General features: G+C 44.5%; 1 protein-coding gene across 2 annotated transcripts in view; it reads left to right on the top strand.

The window, feature by feature from the left end:
• Window positions 1–265: 265 nt before the first annotated feature.
• Tm6sf1 (transmembrane 6 superfamily member 1) overlaps window positions 266–25036 on the top strand; it is a 43004-nt gene continuing 18233 nt past the window's right edge. Inside the window, exons 1-10 of one of the 2 annotated variants that reach the window (XM_051206648.1) lie at window positions 270–589; window positions 4193–4296; window positions 7098–7195; window positions 10084–10187; window positions 12534–12616; window positions 13214–13335; window positions 15420–15524; window positions 17131–17223; window positions 17371–17490; window positions 23220–24853. In XM_051206648.1, coding sequence (XP_051062605.1) covers window positions 498–589; window positions 4193–4296; window positions 7098–7195; window positions 10084–10187; window positions 12534–12616; window positions 13214–13335; window positions 15420–15524; window positions 17131–17223; window positions 17371–17490; window positions 23220–23411 — 1113 coding nt within the window. In that variant the 5' untranslated portion in view covers window positions 270–497 and the 3' untranslated portion in view covers window positions 23412–24853. Of the gene's footprint in view, window positions 590–4192; window positions 4297–7097; window positions 7196–10083; window positions 10188–12533; window positions 12617–13213; window positions 13336–15419; window positions 15525–17130; window positions 17224–17370; window positions 17491–23219; window positions 24854–25036 lie in introns of those variants that run through there. The other variant, XM_051206649.1, reaches the window with a different exon arrangement.

Genomic DNA, 25036 nt, shown 5'->3' on the forward strand with positions numbered 1-25036 from the left:
GATCCTTGGTTGCGGTCGTTTATGGCTGCTTAGGAGACAGGGAGGTGCCAAGGTTCCTGGAGCATCTGTCCCTGTGGGTCTCTGAACGGATCTCGCGGGCATGCACGCTCTGACACCCTCGGGTCTGGCTCCACCCTCCGCTGGCCCTTGGCTCAGCCCAGCGCCGCTCCAGCTCGAGGATGCCCATCTCCTGGCTGTAACCCGCATCCTTCTCCCCTTTTCCCTGAGAGCAAGTGTCCCAAGCGCTTGTCTCGTCGCGGTGTCCTCCCGTAGGAGCTGGGCGGGGACGCCTCACTGGATCCTACCGCGGCCGTAGCGCACCCGGGTGGCGCCCGTGCGCGCGCGGGGCAGCTGCGGGCGACGGGGACGCGCGGAGGGGACGCGGCAAGGGGCGCCTGGAAGGGCAGCGGCGAGGGGCGCGCCGCCGGCGGAAGCTGAGGTGGGAACACCCGCGCGCGATGCGGTGAAGAGCAAGCGACCAGGCGGCGGCAGCAGCGATGAGTGCCTCTGCGGCCACCGGGGTGTTCGTGCTGTCCCTCTCAGCCATCCCGGTCACCTACATCTTCAACCACCTGGCAGCCCAGCACGAGTGAGTGAACACGTACGGGGTGGACAAGCGCCTGCAACTTCCGTGGGACTGGGGTCGCGTCCAGGAGTTCCACGCCAGCAGCACAAGGGAGACAGCCAGGTCACCTGGCCCTAGGTCCTCCTTTAGGCTAGGGCAGTTCAAGGTCTAAGGGCTGGGCACCTGCTCTTTGCTGGTTCTGAGTGGATAGCAGGGATTACTGAGGCCAATACCGCAATGCTCCTGCCTCCGCGGCTCTCGGATACCAGAGGGTTCAGAGCAACGCGGGAGGCATGAGCCTGGCTTATTTGATAGGATCGGTTTTCCATGTATAGACTTTCACATACTTACTTTTTTTTTTTTTTTTTTTTTAAATTTTAGAACTGTTGTGAAAGACTAGCAGAAATAGCCCTGTTTTTCTGGGCCTCACTTTGCTGTTAGCAACAGGGAGGCCTAACTTTAGGTGTTGTGGTCTGTCAAATGGACAGTATCTGCACTCTACGGATCTTGTGAGAACTTTGTGGAGAGGCGCTGTGAAAGGAATAGCGCTGGATGCTAGCCTGGAACAAAGGCAGCTGGTTCAGTGCTAAGGAAAGTGTCTGTAGGGACTCTGGGTCCCAGTCTCGCTTCCATTTCTCCAAAGGGATCACTGACTGACCAATGGTCAGTGGAAAGGCGCCAGAGGTGGCTCTGCTGAAGTCGGTTGCCGTCTGCTGGAGGAGGAAGTAACCTTCTATGTTTTCCACAGCAGTTGGCACTAAGGAAATTGCATCAGTCTATGCCCTGCAAGCCCCACCAGACCTCCATACTGCTATCAGAGTGCGCACAGTCAGTGGTTTATGTCCCATCGCTGTGGTCACCTCATCCAGACAACGTGAGCGCTGAGAAGCTATTTTAGGCACAGGCTGCATCTGCCCTTGGACCTTTGCTGCATCTCCTGAAGCAGTGGCTCCTAAGTAGTACCATGAGCAGTTGAGTGGACACTTTTTGAACACCCCTCTGTGCTTGGATCCCTTGCAGGAGTTGAGGACTAGCTGAGACCAGCCCAGGAATGGCTGAGGAGCCATGAATTAAAATAGACATCAATAGATAAATAAGCAGGGAATAGGATGCTATGAGGACAACAAAACAAGGTGACTGGGATGTGGGTAGTAGCCTGGCAAGGTTTTTTGGAGACAGGCAGGGAGGCTTCGGCAGACCTCTGTGAGCACAGGGAGGGGAAGGAAGTGGCTGTGATGGGCAGGTATGAGCTGTCTGGGGAAGACTGCTGCTGCTGGTGAGGATTTGATGACATATCACTGTGTGTTAGTGACCAGTGCCGGGCCCTGGAGTGAATTCATTGCAGCCATTCCCCATCCTCCTATAGGATAGACCCGGCAGTCCATAACGCCTTCCTTGTAGTTGTTCCCTTTCTTCTTCCTCCTGTCCCCTTCCTGGTAAGTCACAGGGCTACTCTAGTGTCTGTGCCCTCCTCTGAGTTCTCCTTGGCACTGGCTTCCTCCAGCACAGGCAGTGGGGAAGGCTCCCTCCTCTCTGAGCCCCGCCTCCACACACATCTCTGAGCCTCAGCTGCCTCCTCCCTAGAACATCAACTTTCTTTGATTTTTAACACCTGGTCCACCTTCTTGTCTCTGTGGCTGTCCCTTCTTCCTTTCTCCCCACTGCTGATTGCTGAAGACACCTTGATGGCTCTGCATAAATGAAACTGCCACTTCTTCATTTGTGGGTCCTCCCTCCCTCCCTCCAAATCAGACACTTCTGCTTTGAGCCCCCTCAGACTCATGGCTCACTTTTCCCACAGAGTTCCTTCCTGTGGCCAGAGCTCACCTTCCCAGGCTGCCGCTCATCTGGGTACTGCTTTGCCCAGCCGTGTGTGCAGCAGGCTTTCATTTACATTCGTCTTTCATGACCTGAGCTTCTGTTTCCCAAGGCCTTATGAAATTCTGAGAAATAGAATAGGGGTCAGATAGGGTGAGGGGTCAGAAAGGGGTTAGGGGGTCTCTCACATGCACCCAAATATGTTCAGTTATGGGGAGATCTGGAGACAGAACCTTGCAGGTGTTCTGGGGTGTGTGTTAGCTAGGGAAGGAAGTGGGAGGGAGGGTTAGCCCGGTGTTTGCTGGGAGAGCAGCCTAGAAAGGGCTGTATAGCAGCCCTGGGGATTGATTCATTAAAGAGTAACTCCCTACCACTCAAGGTTAACAACCCATGGCTTATTCAAAGTTCACTCTACCCATCATCTGGAGTCTCGGTTAGACCTGTTTCTGTCTGCCTTGGGCATGCATTGTTTTCCCCAGAGGGTCTCCAGGGACAGAGCTGGGAGGCAGAAATGACCTACTGCCCCAGTTTCTCTTCACTTGTGTTCCCACCTCAGAGGTAGAGAGCATGAGAGGACAGCCTGAACTAATTCATGCTGCCTGTCATACTCCATCAGAGCCCCCCCTGTGAGCATGCTGGCTGTGAGCTCCGCCACTGGTGTCCAGGGATAGAGATGTCTGCTGACCAGCATCTGCCTCTAGACTCACCCACCTGCTTCTCTCCTCCCTGGGTGTCTTAGAGCAGCATCATGCTTGTTTGTGAGCCATGGCAGCTTCCCCTTCCTCTGCTGTGGACCTTTGTGAAGAGCCTGGAGAATCCACTGGTGTGAGGCATCAGAAACCCCCCAACCAGTCTCCTTCTCATCATACTTTAGAATTCATCCATACACCCATCCAATCTTTCATCTACCACCCCTCCATCTGTTACCATGTCTCTTACCCAGTCACCATTCACCTGTCCATCATCTCTCCTTCCATCCATTCATCCGCGTCCCCTTTCCTCCCTACATCATTATCTTCCTCTTTCCCACCGAGGTATGTGGTGAAGATTATCTGAAGATCCCGGTGTTTAGGCCATGATGTGGAGGTGCCCCTGCTGAGGACTGGTGCTTGTAGCATCTCTGAGTGGCAGTGGAGAGCTGATGGTATATAGCTGACAGAGAGGACCATGTAGTTATTTTCCAGAATCGGAAGCCCTGCTGGTGTCGGCAATCTGGGTATCTCTGTAGGGCCAGGGTGACCTTACAGCAAGCAGAGTTCAGAACTCATGGAGGTAAGCACCTCACGTAGACAGAGTCCTGTCTTGTTCAACTGGAGTCTCATAAGGCCAGCAACAGTGCCTACCACACGGGGAAGCACACTGCAAATGACAGGTCTCTCTCTGGAGGGCTTGTGCAATCATACTGAGGCTCAGTCTGAGGGTTTTTGGCTGGCCCAGGGGAGGTGGCAGACTTAGTGGTTAGGTCTGTTAGCTTCCAGGGTGAAGGGTTGGAGAAACAACAGGCAAGGGCAGCTGGGCTGCAGACATATTAGGGATAAGAGAGGGTGGGGAAGAACAGCCACTGGACACAGGTGGGAAGGAGAAAGGAATGAGGGGCCTGGGTTCTGGTCCATGAGTGTTATAGGGTTGTGGCCCAGAGAGGCCAACACGCTGTAGATAAACTGCAGGAACTTTTCAGTGTCAGCACTGAGGCTGGCTCCCAGGAGCCTCCTGTGGCACACGGAGCAAGTGCCTTCAATAGCCAGGAAATTCCAGGCACCATTGTGTTTATTGTGGTTAGTGACCACCTCCCTGCTTTGGTTTTTACAGTTCCTGGACCATTGTTGGGGTTGCTGCCCTCATCCTGCTCCTGGTGGCCCTTTTGGCTCGGGTCCTTGTCAAAAGAAAACCACCGCGGGACCCTTTATTCTATGGTAGGTCGGCTGGTAGGTAGACTCCTCAGAGGGTTTGTCCACTCTGGCAGGAGCTGGGCGTTGGGTACATATTCTTTCGGGGCTGTGACTGTTCTGAGTCTGACAGAAACTGGACGTGTAGGACTGTTCAGGACAAAGCCCTTCTCTCTAAGTTCCCCTTTGAGGCTGTGGCATGCATTTTCTAAATAGAGTTCTGCCAGAGAGTGACTGGCAGGGCCAGGTGGGCCTCCTCCAGGCACCCTGTTGAGCCCCCCGGCATGCTTTTACCTCAGCTTCCAGGCTGGGCTCTCTGCCTTCAGCTGGCTGCTGACATGTGGGGTTGAATTTACCCTCAGTATACACTAGTGCTTCTCAGTCTTCCTAATACTGCAGCCCTTTAATACAGCTCCTTCTGCTGTGGTGAACCCCAACCATAAGATTATTTTTGTTGCTACTTCATAACTGTAATTTTGCTACTTATGAATTGTAATATAAATATCTGATATGCAGGATATCTTTTGCATATCAGGGGTTGAGACCCACAGGTTGAGAAAGCTGGTCTACAAATTTGTCTAAAGAGGAAAATAATACCACGGGGAGCTGGTCAAACATTAGCATTTGTTAGAGACTTTGATCAGCACTTGACGGATAAACATGTATATTAAATAACAGACAAAAAAGCCATTGGTTGAGTATATCACGTGCCTGGCAAGGCTCTGAGCCCTTCAGAAGTATTATTTTAATACTCATAACAAACATCCTTCCACTTGGTAACTAGAGATGCCAGAAATGTGGTCAGGATCATGGAGAACAACACGGGACCCCTTTCATTACACATGCTGCCTCAGGCAAGGCTGTAACTGATCTCGTTATACTTCCTGTGGCTAGGTATTTTGTTGGGTATTTTATTCATTACATTTCTACTGAGGTCAAACACACCTCACATCTCTGTGACTCTAGCAATGGGCTCACTGCCTGTGGGTTGGTGAGACACCCTGCTCCAGGCTGTAGATTTAGGACCGTGATCATGTCTGCTTATAGCTCCCCAAAGGATACACAGGGCTAAAGGAAGGAAAGGGATGTCCCCAACACCTTGGTTAGAGCTGACCCCTGTCACTTCCAGCTACATCCTAAGGTCAGAGAAAGCTGTGTGCCCTCATCAAAGGCGTGGGAAGCATTCTCTGACCACTGTGAGCCTTGGCAGAGGAGGACGAAGGAATTATGAATGACCAGTTTCTCCCTGTCTGAGGCTCTCGTGTGCCTTTCTTACTTCAGAGAGGTCCCTATCCATGTCGCCCACTCTGCCTGCTTTGATCTGGCCCCAGAACAGTCTCCCACTACTGTCTGTCCTTCCACTCCCCCCTCCCCACCCAGGGAGCCCACACTTAGCCTACTGATGCATACCCCCATCCTTGAGGCAAGGCAACCACTCTTGTGTCCTTGGTTCTGTTCCAGCTTTGAGGACCCTTGAGCCTTGGGGTCAAGCCCTGGGACAGGTTCCTCACCTACCAGAAGGCAAGGACTATGCCTTTATACAGTATTTGACCCTCCATGGGTGTCACCAGCAGCTGGTGGATTACACACCCAGTGCCTCATTTTCCAGGAGACATGATGGCTACTCACCTGGTAATCAGCAGGATGCAGCCGTGGGGACTGGGGAAGTACACTCAGGGACCACTCACTCCCATTGCTTCCCACTCTCCTGTTTTCTTCACAGCTTTTAGATTCACAGACTGTTTTCTACTGCCCCTTCCCATCCCACAGCCTCAGACACCAATTTGTTTTAACTTGAAAATGCAGTTTTCTTGATGGGCTATCCAGCTGTTAAAAAGCTCTGGTCCTTAGCTGTTGGACACTTGTACTGTTGAAAGCCCAGTTTGCCTGGGCTCTGTAAAGGAGGCAGCCTTTCTCTCTGCATCTTCAGCTGTCCCATCTCACGTGCATTTTAAATAATTTATTTATTTTTATGTGCATTGGTGTTTTGCCTGCACGAATATCTGTGTCAGGGTGTCAGGTCTCCTAGGAACTGAAGTTACAGACAGTTGTAAGCCGCCATGTGGGTGTTGGGAATTGAACCCTGGTCCTTTGGAAGAGCAGTCAGTGCTCTTAACTTCTGAGCCATCTCTCCAGCACCTCATGCGCCTTTTGTTGGGCAGCGGTGGTGCACACCCTTAATCCCAGCACTCAAGAGCCAGAAGCAGGCAGAGTTCCAAGTTTGAGGCCAGTCTGGTCTACAGAGCAAGTTTCAGGATGGCCAGGACAAACAAACAAACAAAACACAACAAACAAACAAAACCAAAGCAAAAAACAAACAAAAAAGTTGCCTTTTTCTTACATTGTTGACTGTCACTTGCACATCAGCCACCTACCTGCCTTGAGGTCCTCCAGGGAGGACCAGGCCAATCATGTTGGACACACTCTTAGTTGGCGTGCATGCACACTAAGATGACCCATCTTTTCTAGGCCACCTGAGTGTCTCATTGGTTGTTTGGTTACTGCCATAGCTCCTGCTGCTCAGGTGGGCTGTGTGTTTCATGATAAGGGAGTGAGGATGATGGAGGTAGTCTGGAAGAATCTTCTGGAACACCATGATTCTCTGTCTCTGACATGAGTTCCCTCAGTGAGAGCCGTGGGTTAGTGCAGGGAGGTCCATGAAGACAGGTAATGTCCAGCTGGTGTGGGTAGGTGCAGTCTGCTTGTCTGTGTGGTGATGCCCCTAGCATTTTCTGGGAAAGCATGAGCAGCACTCCATGATAGCCTGTGGATGCCCCATCCTTGTCTCCCATGACCTTCAATTTCAGCTGCTACTTCCTTTGTTCTAGTGTATGCGGTGTTCGGATTTACCAGCGTGGTGAACCTCATCATAGGCTTGGAGCAAGATGGCATCATTGATGGGTTCATGACACATTACCTGAGAGAGGTATGGAGTTGCTCAAGGGTTGCATTGTGACCAGGTGGCTCAAATACAGGCTGCTGTCAGAGCGTCGTCCCAGTCGCCTCATCCAATCTAAGCAGGCACATGACAAGCCAGCCACAGAACAGGGAAGGCCGGGAGACCATTCTTTCTTTGCCTCACCTCCTTCACACCAGAACTGTTTTTCCTTTAAGTGGAGAACTACAAATGAATTTAGTACTTGGGTTTCTATTACTGGATTATAAGCCCAGAGATTCCAAATTCATCTTAAACTTCTCAGGTACCACAGTCTAGTATACCTGTAATCTTACTCAGTATTTGGGAGGCTAAGGCAGAAGGACTGCTGGAAGTTTGAGGGCAGCCTGACAACATGGTGGGTTCCAGGCATCCGAGAACACTAGTCTTGTTTTCTAATTTATAGTGGGCTGAATCCAGTCCTGGAGAGGCCAAGTGAAAATAGGAAGCAGAGGAGAAAATAGTATTGTCTATTGCTTTTCTGTGTTTCAAATAATGGAGAGTTTTGTATGTCTCCCCAGGAGTATGTGAAGGGAGCATTTGAGCCAGAGAAAAATGCAAGCCTGTGGGCATGGGGATCATGTCATGAAGTGGGATGTCCAATCCATTCTGTAAGGCCAGCAATGGCAAGAAGATGCCCAGAGGCAATGCAGAGCAAAGAGAGAGTGAGAGAGATAGGCAGAGACAGAGAGACACTGAGACACACACAGAGAGAGGCAGAGAGAGAACAAGTTTCAGGGATTTTGAATGGGATTTCAGGTTCAATTGGGGGTGATGGAGAGGAAGGCCTAGGTGATATCCTAATTCCTGTTTGGGGGTTTGTTGGAATGTTGGTGTTATTAAGTTGGAGGCTTGAGGAGTGAAATTCTGTAGAGTGTCATGAATCCAAATCTGTTCTTGCCTTTGGGAGTTCACCGTCTAATGTGAAGGAGGATGGCACTGGCCTGGGTATGATGACAGAGGTACACTCTCAGCACAGATGAATGGGCTCTGGGAATGTCCAGGAAGCCCTCTTTGAGTTACTGGCACTTCCATAGCATTTCAGAGTCGTCATGGGAGAGGACCACACTATACGGCACTGGAAGGAAAAGTCCTTCCAGGGTGAGGGGACAACTTGGGCAAAGGTCTAGAAAGGAGGTTTAGTAGTGCCTGTCTCGCCAGGGGTGTTTGCAGGGTAATGCTGAGTTCATCTGGGGACATATGGAGTTTTGTGTGCTTGAGGGACATCTACTAGTGTCCCAGCTGGCAGGGCTGAGCAGGTCAGGACTTCTGAGGGATAACTCAGGAGCCATCCAAATACAGTTGATACTTCAAGTTGGAGAAGAGAGTTCTTCTGTGGGGGTTGATGGGACAGTGGTGGGCAGCGTCAGAGGGAAGTCTGGGGGGGGGGACCAATGAACCCAGAGGATGCTGCTCAGGGGGAAAGATATCAACCCAGTGGTGTTGGCAAGAATTTTGGTAGTAAGTACAAGAAAGGAAGCTGATGTGTGATAGTGGTAAGATCTGGGGATCCAGTGGAAGAGATGGGCTTTGACCTGCAGGCTTTCAGGAAGAGGGGGCCTGCATGTGTCTTGTATTGCAGCTGGGTTGTGGTAGGTGGGAATAGGGAGAGGTGGGGTGCTTATTTGGAAATGTAGTAGTGGCTCTGTGTGTGACTCTGAAGGCCTGGCCTACGCTGTGATGAAAAGGGAAAGTCACCTAAAGTGAGATTTGTCCAAAGACTGCATCGAAGAGCTTGGAGCTGGCTGAGCTGAGTGTACAGAGGCCAGGAAGGGCTTGGCTGAAGGCAGAAGCAGATGAGTTGAAGGAGGTCAGGTGGCTTTGAAGGGCCCACAGGTGTCTGTCAAGCCCCCCCTCCCAAAGAGGCCTGTGGTGGCTTTCAGAGCTGAGTGTGTAGGCAGGAATGGCTGCAGCATGAAATCAGTTGGAATTATGCAGTCAGCACACCATGGGTATGAGAAAAAGGCTGTGGCCAGGCATAGAGCTAGAAGTTTGGGTGTGGCTTTTTTGGGAGGGTGGCAGCTGATCTGATGTCTTTGCCTGAGGGGAATCACAGAGTCTCACAGCTGGTTGATACAGTTTCAGATCTCTCGTAGTTAAAGGAATATGAGCGAGCATATTAGGGAGACACGAGAAGAAATCTGGGAGAGCATGGTTCCAGAGGAAGAAAGAAAAAAAATGTTTTAGAATCCAAGTCTGATGGGACCTGAAACATGACTACCCTGGAGAAGGGAAACGTGCATAGCTCATCATACAATCTTGTGTTTGTGAAACTAAAAATAGCTCAGAAGCATGGCTCTTGGTGGTGAAAATGATGCTCCTTAGTAGCTAGGTGACCTCAGGCAAGTCTAGAGGCTTTGAAACATGTTTTCTCCTCTGCAGACAGATGGACCTGGCCAGCACAAACCTGGGGGAGGCCGACTACAGGGCCGGTGGAAGCTGTGTGTGGAGTTGGACATGGGCACCTCCCCATGTACTGCCCAGCCCACCACAAGATCAGCATGACTGGTTAAGGTCAGCAGGTGGCACCAGTGAACAGGTCCTCCCTGGGCCACCCTTGTGGCCAGGGTCAAGCGATTGCAGACACAAGTTTGGCCTTGCTCCAGTTGGCTGGGGTTGCCCACACAGCCACCTTTGTTGGGTAATCAAACGCCAATTTGTCAGGAACTCTCCCATTTGATGCCACGGCAGACCCTGGTTTTGGCTGCCCAAAGGTAAAGTCTTACTTTCGCAGTCCTACCAACTGTGTGGAGGCGGTTTCAGTTCAGTGAACAAATGCCACTTAGTTCTGTTGTTTTATTTGCGATACAGGTCTGTTTTCCTGCATTTAAAGATGCGAGTCTAACTTAAAATGGAAATCTTTCTAATGCTTTCCTTAGGGTGAACCGTATCTGAACACGGCCTATGGGCATATGATCTGCTACTGGGATGGCTCTGTTCACTACCTGATGTACCTGGTGATGGTGGCCGCCATAGCATGGGAGTAAGTTAGCTCTCCTGGTGTGTGTGCATCTTTGCAACTGATAAGCGGTATGTAAAGAAAACACATAGAGAGGCGAGTACATACATGCATGCCAGGACAGGAATGGTCTATGAGTTGGACAAAGCTTTATTTTCTTTCTATCACGGTTGCTTTAACAAATCCCTCTGAGTTGTCCCTCTACCTGGGTGGCAGCTCAGGCAGAGTGATTTCTTAGGTTTCTGCTTATGTTTTCACAAGAAGTTTCTCTTGGCATGATGGTGTACACCTTTAATTCCACATCAGGAGGTGGGGAAATGCAGGCTAGTATAGTCCATAGAGTGAGTTCCAGGCCAGGGTGTGTATGCCTGTGTGGAACTGTGTGCTTGCTCATTCGTGCAAGCTAGTATGGAGGTCAGAGGTTGATGTTGGGAGTATTCCTAAATTTCTTCTCTACCTTATATTTAAAAATTACATTTTATTTTGTATACATATGTATGTGCATGTGCGTGTGCATGTGTGTGTATGTTTGCATGTATGTATGTATGTGTGCTCTGGTAGGTATGTGGAGGTCAAAGGACAATTTACAGGGATGGGGGTCTCTCCTTCCACCATGTGGAACCTGGCGACCTAACTTAGGTTGGCAGGCTTAAAGCCATCTCATTGGCTCACCCCCTTATTTTTTGAGATACAGTCTGTCACTAAACCCAAGCTTACTGTTTTGGCTGGACTGGCTGGTCACCAAGCACCTTTGTCCCTGCCCTTACCCTGATGCTGACGTCACAGACGCACATCACTATGCCTGGCTTTTCACGTGGGTGCTAGAGGTCTGAACTTGGGTTTTCATGCTTGTGCAGGATCGCCTTTCCTGCTGAGCCATCTCCTCATCCCCTCAGTGTTAGAACTCAAGGTCCAGCACATTGTAACTCAAAGTTCCATCTCATTCAGTTTAGTTTCTCCTCAAGTTTGGGTGTGGCTCTAGGGCTTGGGGAATTGCTCAGACTTTGGGTTTGATCATACCCCTCAATTCTTTGTGCCTGGCTCTTCTGGGAGCATGTCTGTCTTTAAAGAAACGAGGGAAGATTTTGTGACAGTTGTAGTTTTTTTGGGTACTGGTACTCTCTGCTGTGACATGCTAGCTGTATCTCACAGCACTCATGGGCTCTTTGGGGGCACCTGTGGCAGAAACCTGTGTGCCATACCACCTGCAGAAGTAACCAGCAACTTCGGCTGAATTCTTACTCCCTGTCCATCGTGACTTCCCATGGCTTGAGAAGGCAGTCTTGGTGTGGACTTTTTGCAGACAGTTTCAGCTTCCCTAGCCCGTGTGTAGCCCTAAGTGAGAGGTCTTTCAGTTCTGCTCCCTGGGAGGCTACAGTGAAGCCTCATGAGCTGTTCTCCCTTCCCCTCATCATGTCCTCTAGTATACCAGCTTATGCTTGTCTGTCTTCCTGTGGCAATCTGGGACTAACCCCTGGTGGGGTTGCTCCATTTGGCCTGGGGCCCATAGCAGAGGAGAAAACACATAGTGCTCTCCACACTGACTCCTCCTTTTGATTCCTCTCAGCCTCTGGTGTGGAATTGTTTCTGGGTTATCAGTTGAAGGAACATTGGCCACCATTGAGATTAGAGCAGCCCCTTTAGAAGACAGGGATGTATCACCTCTGGGGCTTTAGCTAAGACTCTGTGTTGCCACAGAAATTCCACTTTATATCCTAAAGTGCCATCTTTCAACTTTTTCCCTTCCTATATGCAATATGGAAATCCATTCCTAATCTGTAAAGACTATGTCATAGGTGAACATGAGTGTTGTGTAGAAAGCATAATTTCCTTCTTAACAGGACACCAAGGGAACTGGGTGATGGCTCAGTGAGTAAAGTGCTTGCTGCATGAGGACCCAAGTTCAATCCCCAACACTCCCACATTAAACTGGATGTGAGGGCTTGCACCTGGAGAAAAAAAGGTCCTTGGGACTTGCCTTCCAGCAAAAGTGTAGCGGAGTTGGCTAGAACTCTAGGCTCAGTGAGAAACCCTGTCTCAAAAAAATAAGGTGAATGATGACTGAGAAAGGAACCTGACACAGCCTCCTGGTCTCTACAAGCACGTACATGAACAGGCCTACATATACATGTGCACACACATATACCACACATTTGCATGCATGAGTGCACAAGCCCACAAAGGTCACAAAGAAGGTTCTGTACTGTGTCACATATGGAAGTGATCCTTGATTGTCAGGGTTCCCTGTGCTTATCACTTAATTCAGTGCGTTTCTATTCAAGGACTTCTATAACTAGAATGAAAGATAATTCTGAGGGTCGCCTTTTGTATCCCAAGACAAGCACCCTGAATCAGAACGTTTTGTTGTAGGGAAAGCTACAGAACCATTGGCCTATACTGGGTCGGATCCATTATAATGAGCATTGTGGTTTTTGTGCCTGGAAACATTGTAGGTAAGAAACCCTATTTTAACACCCATGCTTTTGTTGTTGCCGATTTTTGTTTGTTTTTCTTTGCAATACTGGGGTTTTTAGATAGAAAAAGTTGTTTTTAAGCTTTATAATAGATTCCAAGATTATAAAAACTATTTTGTGGAGTTATTCCTACCCCTCTCTGTGTGCTCATCTTTTAAGAAGTGCTTTGGAGCCATTTTCAGAAGTGTGTACTGAACAGCTAGGTAAGCAACCAGCATTTAATGCACGGATCCTGCTTGCAGCTCTTTGCATTATATGCCGCTTCTCACATGCTATCAGAACTTATGGCAAATGCACCTGAAAATAAAGATTCTTCCAGGCTGAAGTAAAAGAAGTCATTTAGACATGCAGAAAATTAGGATATATGTATTAATATAGTTTTAATATTGTAAATAGGACATCACTGTTAAGAAAACAGCTAATGGTTTTGATCTTTTTTGGTCTTATCTAATAAAAATATTGCCTGGTTCATAGCAAAATTTTAGGTGATTTGATGTGGAAGGTAGTTTAAATATTACTGTGTTTAGCTATGAACCAACAGACTTTTGGCTACCTTTTCCTCTCACTTTTAAATAGGAAAATACGGAACACGGATTTGCCCTGCATTCTTCTTAAGCATACCATATACATGTCTTCCGGTCTGGGCTGGCTTCAGAATCTATAATCAGCCATCAGAAAACTATAATTATCCCTCAAAGGTAATTTTATTACACTTAAATGTAACCAATCTGATACTGGCGTGTAAACTCAGGCTCCACTCTGGCAGCTGGTAGGTATCTCTTACATGTTCTCAGACTCTCAGGGCTCCCATCTCCTGTGAGGACAGAGCATTTGGGCCATTCAGTCCATAGGATTGTGTCGATAGCCTGGCATTTGCTAGCACCTTTGTTAACGTGGCAGATGGTCTGCTTCTGTCTGAACCCATCTGCTTCTATTGTTCAGGCTACACTTTGGGGAACTTCCCTTGCAGGTATCACCTTGGCTCTTGTCACCCTTCTGTGTTAGTGTGACAGGTAAAGTTCTGAGCATGTGATTTGCCTGGGTTGTCAATGCCTCCATGTGAGCGCCTGACACTTCTTTTAGTAATACCATTTACTGCTGAGGTGTTCGAGGTAATGCATGAAGACCATAGGGCCTGATTCCTGGGGATGCAGGCCCCAGGACACGGGCTGCAGGAGCACTCCCAAGATTCCTCCCCTTCCATTCACTGCTGAGGTGGTCCACATGAGGCAAGGCTAGCCCTGTGGGTCTGCTTAAGTCTTCATTTCTAAGAGAGTGATTTCTTTCTCTTCAGTATATATGTGAGATCTTTGGGTAGGGTTCTTTAAATTTAACAGATATGTGAGGACAAACTACTAGTTAGAACATGACTACTCAACCTACAAAACTTTTTTTTTTTTAATTTTAAAGTGTTTATTTATTTTTGAGGCAGGGTCTTACTATGTAGCCCTCCCTAGCTGACCTCAAACTCTCTATGTAGTCCAGGTTGGCTTTAAAGTCACAGGGCTCCACCTATCTCTGTCTCTTGAGGGCTGGAATTAAAAGTGCGCATGCCACCACATCTAGCTAAAATTATTCTTGGAAGTAGAATTCATTAAAATACTTTTTTAGGGGAGTGCTGGGGTTGAATTCATGGCCACTAGTGTGCTGAACAACCACTCTGCCACAGAGGTTGACTTCTCGCTGTGTACATTATAATTTACACGCAGTTAATTTGTAAATATTTAGCTACTGCTATGCAAACTCATACATGTCTTTGAAGAGTGAGTGGGTGTTAAAAAGAAAGAGTAAACTGTAACCCTAGTCCTGGCTCTACTGCTTTGAAAGGGCTCTGTGTCAGTGTGTGAACATTGTTTGCATAACAAGACAGATAGAACCATCTGTGTTGTATTTGAATGGTAAAGCTCAGATACTGGCATTGTTACAGGGTGTTGTTAGGAACCATACTCAGAACAAACAAAAGCCAACAACCTGAGACAGTCATCATAGATACACTGCAGAGATTCTTGTGCAGAGCCTCTCTAACAGTGTTACAGTGCCTTATAGTGGGAGGACAAGTATGGTGTCTCTATGGTGTTTTCAGTTTTTAATCATGTGAGAATGTGCTCACAGGCAGTTATTCAGTGAAGATGCAAAACTCTTTATGTTCTAAATTCTATTTTTGCAAAAAAGATTGTTAATATATGTTTTTATATATAAATGTATACAGCATATATGAGTCAGGCATGGTGGCACATATGAAATCTAATCCTTGCACTTGGGAGTAAGATGCGGGATAATAATGAATTTGAGGTCAACCTGGGCTACACAGGGAGTTCCAGGTCTGTTTCAGCCACAGAACTGAGATCCTGTCTCAGAAAACCAACCAATCTACCAACCAACCAACCAACCAGCTGACCAACCAATCTACCAACCAACCAACCAACGGACCAAACAAACAAACAAAACCATACATGACTGGAAATGTGCCAACTACTAACAGTAGTGTGGCAACTTATGATTTACATTCTAAAATTTCATTTTTCAAATGCATGTAGCTTACTTTTATAATCACAGAAATTTAGTTTCAAGAAAAATTATGGACAAGAGCTGGAAGGACCTCAAATCACCTGGCTTAGTACCTCCATTTCACAGAAGAGGGGATGCACTGGAGGGAAAGATACTCATGAAGTTCAGTGGTCTATAATGTGAATTGTGTAATCTTCCAGACTTATTATTGATCTAGTGTTGCAGACTTGTCTCTGGCTTTGGGATTGTTCTTCAGCAACAAACTCTATTTTAGGTTCTTCAAGAAGCTCAAGCAAAGGCCCTGCTGAGAAGACCATTGGACTTAATGTTGGTTGTGTGCCTTTTCTTGGCAACTGGATTTTGCCTGTTCAGAGGCTTGGTAAGCATAACATCAAAAACAATATACTATTCCAAACAGGAAAAAAAATCTGTGTATTCATGCAATGTATGAATGTATAGTGTATGTGTGTATGTATGCATGTATAGTGTGTGTATACAATGTGTGTACATATAAATGGTGTGTGTGTGTGTGTGTGTGTGTGTGTGTGTGTAAAATCAAACTGACAAACTCTTCTTCTGGAATCTTTGGTCAGGGTGATACCCTAAGACCGCAGAACATCTATGTACTCCCAAGAGTAAGGGGGATGGGACCAAGGAAAAGGTTTCTGAGTAGCAGTTCTCAACTGCACAGGGTCTTGTGACTTTCTCACCACTAAGAGCTAAGGATAATGCTGAATTAGGCTCAGGTTTGGAGTTGAATAATGGAGGGCTCATGAGTTTTTGTTTTTTCTCTTTGCCCTCTATTAGTTTTTTGTTTGTTTGCTTTTGGACACAGGTTTTCCCCTTTGTAGCAGTGAGGAACACTAGCCATTTGCTAGTTGTGCCTTAGAAAAAGGGCAATCTTTCTGACCTATTTGGTTCTCTGTGAACTACTAGTATGTATCTTATATCGTTTTGAAAATTAGTGACTACCCTCTTGGTACAGTGCCTTGTACGAGGGAAGTGCTCAATAAACAAATTTTGGTAGTCTTAATTCATCAGTGATCCTTCACAATGATCCAGCTTTCTAATTTATTCTTAGGAGAAGTATTTACTGTCTTATAATTATTTGCTAATCATATTCATCCGAAACAATTACCAACTATTCTAAACTTGTTGGTATTGCTCAAGTTGAGACCAAGCCATGGAACCTGGTCTTTGGTTGGTTTGCACTAATTCCCAAAGTCAACACCACCACACAATGAGACCCAACAGCATCCTTCCATGCCCTTTCTCTTGCCCCTGAGAAAGATGAGTGCATGTGTCTTGGGTGGGGCTTTCCCAGATGAGCATCTGGGCAAAGGTCCAACTCTTGCTAGGCTGTAATCTCCATTATCATCTAGGTGGAACATTTCATTTATGGCCAAGGATATGAGGAACGGTGCCTGAGGGAGAAGTGTCTCAGTGGTGTCCCAACATCTATCCTGTGGCCTAGAGTGTACTCTGCAGGGATGAAATCTGCTCTCTGCTCTTTTCCAACGTGGACAGGAGGGACTTCACAGGCGGACCCTGCTTTCAAGTCATCCCTTAGTGCTTCCAAAGGCCATATGCTGTGTGAGGCACTGGAGAGAGGCAGATGATAGTTCTGACTCTTGCAAAGCATAGTATGATTAATTTAGTATGAAGTGTTATTTTTCTTCTGGCAGACTAGTTGGCTAGATATTCCACCTGAGACTGGTCATCTATACCAAGAGCTGTGCTTTGGCTCACTAAACCAGATGCTGAAGCTGTGAATATCAGAGTCCCTAAAACAATACTCCACTATTAACCCAGGCTTAGTCCTTTGGAGAAGTCTGAATATTTCTGTTTTTCCTGTTACTGATGAGTCTCTAAAGACACACAGTTCATGTTGAGGACTGAAGCAGCTTATGATTGAAGCTGGCACACAGCCTCATCAGCAAACCCAATAACCAGATAAGACTGTAATGAACTCATTTTGTTCTTAGATTGCTTTGGATTGCCCAGCTGAGCTCTGCCGACTCTACACACAATTTCAAGAGCCCTACCTAAAGGACCCTGCTGCTTATCCTAAAATTCAGGTCAAGTAGCTACAAATCCTAAATTTTTCTAAAGTTAATGAGATATCTAAACAGGAATAGGAATTAGCATTTATCTTTGAAAATGTTTCATGTTTTTGCTTTTTGTTAAGGTCAAGCTGTTAACTTGCTCATTTCTTTGCTACACAGATGCTGGCGTACATGTTCTATTCTGTCCCTTATTTTGTGATTGCACTTTATGGCTTAGTGGTTCCTGGATGTTCATGGATGCCCGACATAACGCTGGTCCATGCTGGAGGGCTAGCTCAGGTACTCAGATAAGAATATTCCCCTGAGAAAGTTCTCTAGTGACCTAGCTGTCATGAGAATTATGAAATCTGTGTCTGCTCAATGTGTGAGTAGGAAATAGTTTTATAGTTTATTGGCAGGCAGGCATGCATGCATGTGGTACACACACACACACGATACCACCTGGTGGATGTAGTTATCTAGTGAAATTAAGGTTCCCCCCCCCAGGGTCACAAAAAGTAGCAAGTGGCACTGCTGTGTTATAAGAATTGTTTCCCAATCATGAACATTATGACTACTGGTAAGAGTTGAAAACTGTGCTCTTAAGCTGTCTATTCTATCTAAATGAAGAATCCAGAGCTCTGCTACACAATGCTCAACAGAACCAACAAGGCTGGTTTAGTGTAAATTCTGTTTCTAAAAAGCTGAGCCTGCCCTTCAGTCCCTCACCTTGGTGCCTCACCAAATCCCTGACCAATAGTAGGTGTTTAATTAAAACCATACTGACCTGGAAATGAGACTGGACCCACTCAGAAGTAAAGCACAACAATTATACAGTCATGGTACAGTAACCACGATGACAGAAAGCCCCAGAATTCAGTGTTGAAAAGTGCAGTACTTATGCAATCGGGTTAAACCCTTCCTGGGGTACTTAGTTAGAATAGTCATAGAGAAAGAGATAAACCCTGCAGAAGAAATATTCCTGGAGAAATGTTTAGCTACTTTGCTCTCCTTTGTCAGCCTCTAAATCCCCAATCCTCAAGGCCTTGGCTTGGGCTTTTATTTTCCCATCTTTTGATAGCAAGTATAAGCTGGTGACCTGTCTCTTCAGCCCTGATTGCTGACTCCTACATTAATTCCAAACTTAACCATTTCACCTGAATGTCGCACTAGCGCAACAAATTTTCTGAGGCATTTTGAGAAACTCCTGAGTAAAATGAAAGCAGCACTTTTGTGATGCAAACAGGCACACTGGAGTTTTTAAGCACATTTGCAAAACAAGTATCAGTCTATAAATGAAAACTTATTTCCTGTTTGACAGTCTTGCTTTGTAGCCCAGGATAGCTTTGAACTCAAGATCCTCCTGTTTCAACCTCTCACTATGCCTGGTAGTATGCCAGAGACTAAAAATAGGACTCTTGATCCTCCCCATTTCTCCTGTTGCCCATTGTCTTTGTCAATGTCAATAGCCTTAGCTTGCATCAGCCAGCTCAAGCCAAAAAACCTGTAATTTCTTTAATTTACTTAATAGATATGTGTGTTTTGTCTGCTTGTGTGTCTATACACTATTTGTGTACCTGGTGCCTGTGGAGACCAGAATAGGGAAAAAATTCAAATTTTCTTAGGTTTGGATCCTTGGTTTCAGACTGTTAAGAACCTCCCAAATCTCTTCACAAAGTACAAGCTCAGTCAAACATTTAAAAATAAAAATCAGGCTATATTTTAGGTCAAGTTCCACTGGGGGACTTAAAATGTCTCTTTATACACAGTGCTTGTTATTGGACTAAAGTTGTAAGCATAAATTGAGGAGACAGGCCTTATCAATTCATTAATTAGTGTTTTCCATCAAGTGGAGTATAGTCAGTTCTTAGTTATGTGCAGACTCAACCAGCTTAAGTGAAGTACGTGAGGCTCAGGATGGTGATCAGCACTGAACAAAAGTAGATCTTTTCTTACTCCCTAAAGGACCAGTACGACTGCTTACATTGCATCTGCACTTGTGTGGCACTTAAGTCATTTAATGTAAGACATGCAGAAAGATGTACATAGGATGCAAGAGACTTGAAGATCCAAGGATTCTGACATATATGGGATGTCCCAAGGTCTGGTAACCAATCTTCCTTGGATGCCAATGGCTACTGCACGCTGTTAGTAGAATCATTGAAAATGAATCAAAAACCTGAGTTAACAGTCAACATGATTAACAGCAAGAGCTGATTCAAGCCCCTTGTTGTCACTAGTTAATTCAATGACCACTGTTACTTAACTTTTTTTTCCTTTCTGTAAAGCTGCTGAGGATTAAACAGGGCCCTACATAAGGAACTAATGATAGTGCCTGACATGTAAAAGCAATATGACTCCTGTTTATAATTATTGATATAGATTCCCAGAAAGAATTTAGAGAAAAATGCCTCCTTACTGATATTAATTCTACAATTTAACCAAAGTGTATCTCACATACAATGACCTTAAAAAAAAAAAAAGTGGGCAAAAGCTTAGGGACAGATATCTAGTGGGCATTATGTAACCACACATCCATGGGTAGGGGCTGAGTTATGTAACATCCATCTAGCACACTGCTTCCTCCACTCTTGGCTATCAGGGATCTAGAGGTCCATCTGTGGACAGTCTAGTTGAAAAGAGTTGACTTTCCTGGATCAGTTATGGTTGTAGTAACATGTAGGATGATTTGGGTGTATGGCCAAGTGTGGTATAGCTTGATCTTTTGTTTGTTTGTTTTTCGAGACATGGTTTCTTTGTAGCTTTGAAGCTTGTCCTGGAATTAGCTCTATAGACCAGGCTGGCCTTGAACTAATAGAGATCCACCTGCCTCTGCCTCCCTAGTGCTGGGACTAAAGGTGTGTGCGCTCCCCACTACCCCCCCCCACCAGGGCTGTGTAGCTTGATCTTAAGGAAATTTCATTTTCCTTCAGAGAAACCTTTAAGAAAACCATACAGTTTAGGAAGACAACTGGCTACTAATATAAATCTTTCTGCCACCCACTTCTGGTGCTTTACTACCAAACACCTTTGACCTTCTTTACACCCTTCACTTTCTCACATGCTTATCCTTTGATAGAGGAGTTAAAAGGTCAACAAGGGGATCTAATAACAAGGAACCCAGGTTATCAACAGAGTGCCTGATCATGAGCAGGCATTTAGTATTTAGTATTATATGTCTACCCACACCTCTACCTAGCTGGGCCCAGTCACCTAGCTTGTGGTGGAGCAATAACCCAATGTATCCATGTGCTCTAGAGTCAGTGTGATAATCTTCTACACTGTTACTCAGAAAACCTTAAAATAACACGGTTCTGGATTATCTACTTGTAATATAGGGGCTAAAATAGGGCTTTGTCCCAATACCTAGAGGTTCTGCCCTCTAAAGTTCATGTGGACATGTAAGACTCACTTCTTTTTAGAGCCAGGATTGTGATTAGGGAGGATAGGATCATCCTTTTCCAGTTTTCTCTGTCAAGAAAAGGAACTATTACAATTTAGCCTTTGCTTACTTTCATTATCTCATTTTACATTCTAAACATTCAATCTGACCAAAAAACAGTTATCTCTTATTTCTGCAAGGTAGAAAACTTAGAATTAAGTTGAAGGAAAATGACTAGGGACCTCAGCCACATCATTGAATACTGCAGTTATAACTGAGATGCAGAATTCAGCAGCACTGCACTTACTGGCTGAGTTCCTCAGGCCTTGTAGGGAAGCAAGTGTGCTGGGCACTCCTTACCAGTATGTGTCTGGGGAAGGAAGCCTCTTGAGGTGATACGGTTTTCCTTGTACCAGAATCCTGAGCACTTAACACTAGAGGAAGCTACTGTGGGAGCCCACTCAGTTGGCTGCTACAAACACACCTAGGAGTGGCAGACAACTGACCTCAGGATTCTTTTCTCACACACACATACCCTTTGATAAGGACTGTTACAATCTTCACTCCTTGTTAATCATTTTGAGTAGAATGGCCTGCTACTATAGGGCTAGAGAAATGCTTTAAAGACTCTTTTGTATTCTGACAGTCACAAGACCGTTGTTGTTGAACGTTTATTGAACTCTAACAATGTGATAGGTGCCACACAAAACATTAGACATAGTATCTGCCCAGTAGGCGTACAATCTAATCTAAGGACACAAATAATTTTTAAAAATGTTACCATGACCTTACTGTTCATGAAAATGAGGTATTAGCTGCACTAGTTAGTGCAGGAAAGGGCCCACTGAATCACTGACCTTTCAGGCAGGCTTGTCTACACAATTACATACAACTGCTCATGTTATTCTTGGAAACTATGGAGTATTTTTTCTGGTTGTTTATGATGTACACAATAATCTGTAGGGATAGAATCACTAAACCCACAAATCTGACAAAACCAGAGTTCAAAACTGGCCTCTAGTCCAGAAGGAAACTGTTATATAGTCAGATAAACAGCTATTTAAAGTACGACCTAGAGAAAAATAGTGTCAGGAGCCAAGTTTTTGTTCAGAGTTCCCAGACTGTCCACAACCACAGCTCCTCAAGGCAGTCTCCAAAGTGCCCTTTATTCTCAAGGTCTTTTGTCTGTGTAGCCCTGAGATACAAACATTTGCTGGGCCTTTGGCCATCTGCCCTAGGGAGGTGTGTCCGAGGGCAGAGCCCTCTAAGTGCCTGGAGACAATGCAGGTAATCTGATTGTTGGTCCTTGTCAACACACCACAGGGATTTAATTTTTATCTCTAGAGTAGCAAAAACATATTAGAGGTATCCAGAATATATCAGTAATTTATAAATTGTAGCCCATTAAAATATCTGCCATTGATACAAATTCCTAAACATGCTGTTTATAAAAGCTTGCCCTTTTCTTGTCAAGGTCAAATCAAATGCTAAGTAGCACTTTTATCTGTCAGTCATTTAGCATAATCAATGTAGGAAATGTAAGGTAACAAATACATTAAAAACAAATTTTCTAGTGATTCATTCTTGTTACTTCTACCACTTTAGATTATCGTACTCTTTATCTTTCACTTTGATAATAGTATATCAATAATTTACTACTTATTACATTTAAATCCTCAGTCTTTATTCATGTGTATCTTGAATTTCAGCCAAACATAAAAAAGCAGATTTGGAGTTTGCATTTTTTAATAACACAAGTTTTCTGAGAAAATAGTTCTTGGTTTTTAATCCTGCTATGGCCTGTATTACTTTTCTAATAGTTTTTCTCTGTGCTTATGAAAAGTACTAAGAACAAACGAGCCAAGTAAAACTCAACAGGCACATTCTGAATAGAGTCTATGTATATGAATAGAGAGGCCCTTGCCTTTCTGCTCTGAAACTTGGAATATGCTGACCCCTCACGATTCTAAGTAGATTTCAGTTTGGCTTGAAAAGGTTGCCTGTGTACATATTTGCCATTTTATAATCACACTGCTCTCCACAGTCAAGCTATTGCCAAGTGTATCTTACAAACAACCATAATGCTATTAAGTTGCACAAAACCAAATACACAAATAAAACTACAAGTTGATGGGACTCTGAACTCTGGCTTCTAGTAGTCAGTCTGCCCAGTGACACTGAGACACTTCCCCCCCCCCCCCAGTGCTTCTCTCTAAGTAACTCGTTATACTAACTACAATTTAGCTTTTAAACTCAACTTCATTTTTAATTGGAATCCAATCTGTAAGACTTAGCTGAGTGTCCATGTAGTATTCCTAGAATTCAAATTAGAATTGTTTGGTATTGGGCACTGGATAAGTTTAAACACACACACACACACACACACACACACACCTGGAATAATAAAACCACACTTTAAATAGGATACATTATCTGAATAGTTTTTTTTTTTTTTTTTTTTTTTTTTAAATAAAGAATGACCTTAAATTTAGGGAAAGACTATGTATTAAGACTAGATTATCTGAAAGTATTTTGCTTTTAAGACAGGCTTTGAGGGCATATGGTCTGAATGAGTCACCCAGAATTCATCATTAATCCACGTAAACAGATTTCATGCTTATTCTTTTGTTTGTTTTAATATAAACAGGCTCAGTTTTCACACATTGGTGCTTCCCTTCATGCTAGAACTGCTTATGTCTACAGAGTTCCTGAAGAAGCAAAAATCATTTTTTTAGCATTAAACATAGCATATGGAGTTCTTCCTCAGCTCTTGGCCTACCGCTGTACCTACAATCCCGAGTTCTTCATAAGGACAAAGGCAGATGAAAAGGTGGAATAAATATACCTCATGTTCTCTCTGACCCTGTTACATGGAACCGATGCTCCACTTCACTTCCTCCCATGATGCTCACGAGAGTAGATTCTTTCTCTACAATGTATTGTGAATGAAAATAATGGTATTGTATGGGTATATTCTCATTTTTGAAGGGAAATCGAAGTTGAGAGAAACAGCTTATTTAAAGAATAAATCAAAAATTTTCTGTGAATGTGACCATGGATCTTAACATTGCACATATTATGTGTGAAAATTACAACTCCAGTGCCTATAAATAGCATAAAAATGAAACTATTCAGAAGTGACTAACCACATTCACTATGCATATGAAATAACTCAAAACAGCAATTACAGGCTGGAGAAATAACTTCTTCATATAAAATGTATGAGTCATTGACAACCTTACTGTAATGCCAGATCATCACATTTTTAAGTTGCTTGAAGTGTCTTCATAAGGAAAGTATATTACTTACTTATATTTTTAAAAAATGCTATCAAAACTTCTATTGTGAATTTAAATAGCTAAGATGACACAAATCAACTTTATTATTAGCCTTACATGAACACTTGTTTTATTGGTGGGTAGTAATATTTCTCTTGTGTTTGTGTATACTTCCAATAAAATTATTTTTGGTGTTTTATGAAAACAAATATTAAATTTGAAACATTTTATGTATACATTTTCATGACAAATTTTGAACTTTTTATTTAAGACATCTGTTATATATTCCAATTTAAAATGTTATCTACATTCTCCATGTTTTAGTGTGATTAGTAAAGAGTTCTTTTGATGAATTTCATTTATTTTTGAATAAAATATTTAAATTACCTTTTAGAGGTAAAACCTGATGTGGCACCCTGTCTCTTAGTGAGCTTCCCATACTTGGAACTGTGTAAGTACAATAGAGAAACCATTAATTGCTAAACGACAGAAACAAGCCCAAAACATAGTAGCCTCCTCAGTATGCCCTGAAGGCGTAGGTAGATAGCATTTAACTCTCACAGCCCAGCATCACTTTCATCATCCCAAAGACACTGGGCTTTTAGGTCTTCTTAAATTCTGTCTTCACGTTCATTAGTTCTTCAACAAAGTAAGAACCAAAAGAAAAGGGTATGCACATGAGGTTATGTGTAAACACTGGGTCCACTGAGCTGGTGTTTTCTTAGACGTGCAGGCAGATCATAAGTCAACTCACTCCTGTCCTTTCCAGTGTTTTCAATTAACCTAACATCTAGAATATTTAAAAAGAAAAAAGATAGAAAAAATAAAATCCTCACCTGCACTTAATTCTAATGTCAACTTGCTGTCAATATTTGCTTTAATATAGGAATTACACTGATACTTCACATTACACGTATGAAGCCAAATAACACTAACTCAGTTGTTTACAACCTCAAATCTTACTCTCAGTACACATTCCAATAAATTTATTCTGTAAAAACAATACATTTTTTTTGTTTTTGTTTTTTTTTTAACAGTAAACTTTTCAGCTACAAACCTCAAACATACACGGAAGATGTTCTAAAGACAAGCATAACAGAGTTGATGAAACTCAAGCTGACTAATGTGTTCTCACAGTATAAGCTGGCATAAAAATAAATAAGATTCTATTATCACAATAGCAACA

This window comes from Phodopus roborovskii, unplaced genomic scaffold (assembly GCF_943737965.1).
Source record: "Phodopus roborovskii unplaced genomic scaffold, PHOROB, whole genome shotgun sequence".
NCBI classification, from domain to species: domain Eukaryota; kingdom Metazoa; phylum Chordata; class Mammalia; order Rodentia; family Cricetidae; genus Phodopus; species Phodopus roborovskii.